The sequence below is a fragment of the Hypanus sabinus genome, chromosome 5 (genome assembly GCF_030144855.1).
Source record: "Hypanus sabinus isolate sHypSab1 chromosome 5, sHypSab1.hap1, whole genome shotgun sequence".
Classification (NCBI taxonomy): domain Eukaryota; kingdom Metazoa; phylum Chordata; class Chondrichthyes; order Myliobatiformes; family Dasyatidae; genus Hypanus; species Hypanus sabinus.
Window position 1 is genome coordinate 154,201,817 of NC_082710.1, and position 6,000 is coordinate 154,207,816.

Below are 6,000 nucleotides of genomic sequence, written 5' to 3' on the forward strand. Positions count from 1 at the left end.
TCCATGAATTCCACTGGCTAAAGAAATTTTTCCTCATCTCTGTTTATAAATGGAGATCCCTCACTTTTGAGACTGTGCCCTCTGGCCCATGACTCTCCCACAATAGCAAACATCCTCTCCACATCCAGTGTAGAGGTTTTTCTATATTTTGTTGGATTCAATGAGATCCCCCCCCCCCCCCCATTCTTCTAAATTACAGGCCCAGAGCCATCAAACTCTCCTCATTCATTAACTCTTTCATCCCTGGGATTGTTCTCATTAACCCTCTCTCAACCATCTCCAAACCCAGCACCTTATTTTAGATTAGGGGCCCAAAATTGCTCACAATACTTCAAGTGTAGTCTGACCAATGTCTTATAAAGCCACAACATTACATTCTTGCTTTTGTATTCTGATCCTCTCAAACTGAATGCTGACAGTACACTTGCCACTCTCACCACAGACCCATTCTGCAAGTTAACCTTTAAGGAATCCTGCACAAGGACTCCCGAGTCCCTTTGCACTTCTGATTTTTAAATCTTCTCCCATTTAGAAGACAGTTCACACAATTTTTTTTTTCTTGTAAAGGGCATGACCATGCACTTCCCGATATTATATTTCATATGCCACTTCTTTGCCCATTCCCTCAGTGTTTCAGCAGACACTGTGCATCTTCAACACTATCCACCCATCTAGCTATCCACAAAGCCATCAATTTCTTCATCCAACTCATTGACATATAACATAAAAAGTTCCCAGGACCAACACCTGCATTACACCACTTGTCATCGGCAGCCAACCAGAAAAGGCCCCCTTTATTTCCACTCTTTGCCTCCTGCCAGGCAGCCAATGTTCTATCCATTCTAGTATCTTTCCTGTAATACCATGGGCTCTTATGTTAAGCAGCCTCATGTGTGGCACCTTGTCAAAGGCCTTTGAAAGTCCAAGTAAACACAATCTACTGACTCATTTGTCTATCGTGTTTGGTATTTCCTCAAAGAGTTCCAATAGCTTTGTCAGGCAAGAATGAGGAAACCATGCCGACTTTGGCCTATTTTATCATGGATCTCCAAGTACCCTGAAACTTCATCCTTAATAATAGACTCCAACATCTTTCCAAGCACTGAAGTCAGTCTGGCAGATAATTGCTTTTCTTCTGCTTCTCTCCTTCCGAAAGAGTGGAGAGACATTTGCAATTTTCTAGTCCTCAGGAATCATTCTAGAAACCATTGAATTTCGAATGATCATTGCTGATGCCTCCACAATCTCTTCAAATAACTGTTTCAGAACCCTGGGGTGGTGTCCATCTGGTCCCGGTGACTGATCTTCCTTCAGCCTTTTCAGCAATCTGGCCATAGTAATAACAACGACACTCACTTCTGGCATTCTGTCTTCCACAGTGAGGACTGACGCAAAAATACTTAAGTTTGTCCACTATTTCTTTGTCCTCTATTAATACCTCTCCAGTGTTATTTTCCAGAGGTCCGATATCGACTCTTATCTCTCTTTTTACTCTTTATATATCTAAAAAAAAACATTTTGCTTCCTCTTTTATATTATTGGCTACTTTGCCTTCATAATTCACCTTTCATCTCTTAATGGCATTTTTCGTTGCCTTTGGTTGGTTTTTGAAAACTTCCAAATACTCTATCTTCCCCCACTTTAGTCTTTATGCTGAATTTGATTTCCTATCAGCCACAGTTACCCCACGCTCTCTTTAGAATACTTCTTTGCCTGTAGGTGTGGACAGACACCTTGCCCTGCTGTCCTGTTTATTATTTATTGTAATGCCTGCACTGTTTTTGTGCACCTTATGCAGTCCAGTGTAGGTCTGTAGTCTAGTATAGCTTTTTCTGTGTTTTTTTTATTATTATGTAGCTCAATCTAGTTTTTTGTACTGTGTCATGTAAACCATGGTCCTGAAAAACGCTGTCTCATTTTTACTCTGTACTGTACCAGCAGTTATGGTCGAAATGACAATAAAAGTTGACTTGACTTGAGGATGCATCTTTCATTCACCCTCTGAATTTCCCCCAGTAACTCCAGCCATTACTGTTCTGCTGTTATCTATGCTGGTGACTCCTTACGATCAATTTTGGCCAGTTCCTCTCTCATGCCTCTGTAATTCCCTGTCCTACACCATAATACCAACACATCCTATTTTAGCTTCTTCACAAACTGCAGGGTGAATTCTACCATATTATGATCACTCTCTCCTAAGAGTTCCTTTACCTTAGGCTCCCTAATCAAATCTAAGTCATTACATAACACACAACCCAGAATTGCCATTGGAGTCAATTTCAAGTTGCTCTGAAAATCAATCTCATAGGCATTCTACAAATTCCCTCTCTTGGTATCCAGAACAATCTACCAACATATTGAAATCCCTCATGACATTGTCCTTTTTGCGTGCCATTTCTATCTCTCATTGCAATTTGTAACCCTCATCCTGGCGACTGTTCAGAGGCTTGTATACAACTCCCCAGGGTCCTTTTATACTTGCAATTTCTTAACTCTACCTAGAAGGATTCTATACCTTCCAATCTTATGTCACCTCTTTCTCAGGATTTGATTTCATTTTTTAGCCACAGAGCCACCCCACCCCTTCTGCCTACCTGGCTGCCCTTTTGATACAATATATATCCTTGACCATTAAGCTCCCAACTATGATCCTCTTTCAGCCAATACTGAGTGATGCTCACATCATACCTGCCTTTCTGTAACTGCACTGCAAGATCAGCTACCTTATTCCATATACTGCGTGCATTCAAATACAACACCTTCAGTCCTGTGTTCCTCAATCTTCTTGATTTTGGCCCTTGTTACACTTTAACCCATTCCATTGACAGGGATTTTGCCCCATCATCTGCCTGCCTTTTTTCACGGTCTCACTACAACTAGTTGTATACCAATTCCCCATCCTCAGCCCTATCACTCCAGCTCCCACACTCCCGCCTAATCACTTTAGATCCTCCCCAACAACTCCAGCAAACCTGCCCACAAGATTATTGGTCCCCCTTGGGTTCCAGTGTAACTTGTCCTTTTTGTACAGGTCATACCTTCCCCAGAAGAGGGTCCAATGATCCAAACATCTGAAACTCTAGCCCCTACACCAATTCCGTCTGCTGACATGTGACATAGGCAGCAATCGAGATTGCCACCCTGGAGGTCCAGCTTTCCACCTACCTTCCTCTATTCTCTCTTCAGGACTTCCTCCCTTTTCCCACTTATGTCATTGGTACCAACAGGTGCCACGACTTCCAGCTGTTCAATTTCCTCTTCAGAACACAATAGATCCTATTTGAGACCTCTCTGATCATGGCATCTAGGAGCAATATGCCATCCAGGTATCTCTTTCAGATCCACAGAATCTGCTTTCTGCTCCTCGAATTATGGAATCCCCTATTACTACGACAATCCTCTTCTCCCACCTTCCTCTCTAAGCTACAGTCATACTCAGTGCCAGAGACCTGGTCACTGCAGCTTTCCCTGGTACGGCATCCAAAGCAGTATTCTTATTAGTGAGGGGAACAACACTGGCTGCCCATTCTCTCTCTCTCCTGAAAGTCACTCAGGTACCTGTGCCTGCAGTAACTTAGGGGTGAGCACCTCACTGGAGCTCCCATCTATCACCTCTGTACAAGGTGCAGGTCATCTACCTGCAGCTCCAGTTTCTTAACATGGTCTCTAAGGAGAGGTGGCTCAATGCACTTTGTGTAGATGTAGTTATCAGGGAGACTAATCTCTCAGAGTTCCCACATCGCATGTAAAGAACATGTCACTTCCTCAGAACCAGTCTCAACACACTAGCTATGTATTATCAGAAGAAAAAAAAACACCGATCAGAAACTTACCTAGAGCCTGCCCCTGTGCTTGTCCAAACCTGTTCTCACCTCTGTCTGTTAAGCCGAAGCTGGATCACTCCAACACTGCCCCGCTCCAACAATGTCCACTCCGCTTACACCTCCTTTCTATTTATTGGCCTTGCACTGATTGTAGCCTGACAAATAACCAAAGCCGAAAGCACCCGAGCTCTTTTTAAACCTCGTTCTGCATTACCATTGAAGACTCTCATGCTGATTGAAGCCTGCAAAAGAAAACCAAATTCACCCAAGCTCCTTTTAGACCTCATGCTGTATTACTGACAAATGACCTCTCGCTCTGATTACAGCCCAAAAAGCAAAGATTCAGCCTCAGGGTGGCTTCAGTTGGTAAAATGGGAATAAGCATTGGAGATGGGGACTCACCACGCGAATGATTACTCTGAGACATAATGAATGAAGAAAATTGCTTAAGTGCAATCTCTCGACCCTTGGCAAATTCCAGCTTCCTCCTCCACCACTTGGCCCCCTCACTCTTACTCATCCACTGGTCCTGGGGAACCAATGGCCGGTCACTGTTGTAGGTCATGAACTGGACACCGTCCACGTAACCGGCAAACAGTAACTGTGGGAAGTCGGGAATCTCAGTTGTGGACGTCAGAAAAAAACGGAGAAAATGGGAGGCTGAAAAAGAGAGGGGATGAAATGGAATCAGTTCACAGAATGGGATAACTCGTCAAGATGCAGACACCAAGTCACAGTCTGTTACAGGTGAAGAAATGGGGGTTCAGCACCCTGTCACTTCAACAGATGGGACAGGGTGTGAATGGTGGTAGTTAGTGAGGTACTGCATTCCTTCCCCCTCACCTCACACACACACTTAAGGCTCCCAATCCCACCCCTAGTTTTCTTACCTCACATTGAGCAGAGGCAGATCAAACATTCCCAGGAGTCCGTGGGGAATGCTGCATCTCCTCATGGAGTCTCTGAGCTTATCCTTGAACCTTTTCCTCTGCCCACTAGGAGATCTGATCTCCTGGACAGAGCTTGGGATTGAGTCTGGGATAGGACCTGTGAATGAGGGGACTTGCCTCATCAGAGTGGACTCAATGTGGCCAGGGTCTCGGGGATAGGATGTATGACTGGGATAGGTCGTTAATGCCAGTTCCCTGACTCTTCCCGTGGGTTCAGGGGATTCTGTGGAGACGGCGTTGGTGCTTTCCAGTGCCAGGAAATGAGTAGACGGCAGGGGTCACTGTTGTCCAGTTAACCGCGAGTTTTATGCCACATCTGTAGCGATCTTTACCAACCCTTCCCTTTTCCTGATTGACCAACTCTTCTTCCCCTCACAGAGGGAGGGATACCATTCTCCACGCTTGCCACCACCAAACCCTGTCTTCTGGCACAAGGGAAGTAATCCATTTTCCAGGGTCTCCCCTTGGGGAGACCAGCTCCGGTGGTCAGTTCGTTGGAACGAGATGCAACATCAGAGAAAGGTGGGTCATAAAGGTGGGAAATAACATCACACCCTCGTCCAGTACCGGACTTCACTGAGGTTAGTGCCGGTACAGGATGCAAAAAACACACACACACACCCCTCAACTTTTCTCCCTCTTCATCTCGCCTCACTCCCCGCCCCGTCACTCACTTTACACGGTCTGAAAGGAAACTCCTTCCCCAGGCTCTGAACCCCATCACCGACAAAAGCCCCTTCACCAGACTGACGCTGACCCTTTCCCCACACCATCGCTCACCTGCGGAGACCTCTTCACGCTGGAAGACTAACACTATCAACGCCGCTCTTAAAGCCGCCTCCATTTCAAGGAACTGAAATTCACGAGGGAAGTGAAACTAACCAGCGTTGTAAGATGTTGGTCCAATCAGAACCATCCGTGTCACCAGTCTCCGGGTAGAACAACAGTGCGGAGGCGGTGAGCTCAAAATTTACATTTATTAACGAAGCGCGTCGTGCCATCAGACACCACTCTAAGATTCAGTTTCTTGCGGGCATTTATAGTAGAACAAATAAACATAGAAAACCGACAGCACGATACAGGCCCTTTGGCCCACACATACTTTAGAAATTACCTCAGGTTACCTCATAGCTCTCTATTTTTCTAAACTCCAAGTACCTTGTACTGTGAAGAATTACAATCGAATCAATGAAGATATTACACACAAAGACTGCCCAACTCCCAAT

General features: G+C 45.1%; 1 protein-coding gene across 1 annotated transcript in view; it reads right to left on the minus strand.

The window, feature by feature from the left end:
• LOC132394795 (uncharacterized) overlaps window positions 1–5,694 on the minus strand; it is a 55,264-nt gene extending 49,570 nt beyond the window's left edge. The window contains exons 1-2 of the mRNA XM_059971202.1: window positions 5,555–5,694; window positions 4,227–4,484 (exon numbers count right to left, since the gene is read on the minus strand). Coding sequence (XP_059827185.1) covers window positions 4,227–4,484; window positions 5,555–5,618 — 322 coding nt within the window. The 5' untranslated portion in view covers window positions 5,619–5,694. The remainder of the gene's footprint in view (window positions 1–4,226; window positions 4,485–5,554) is intronic.
• Between the last annotated feature and the right edge of the window lie 306 nt (window positions 5,695–6,000).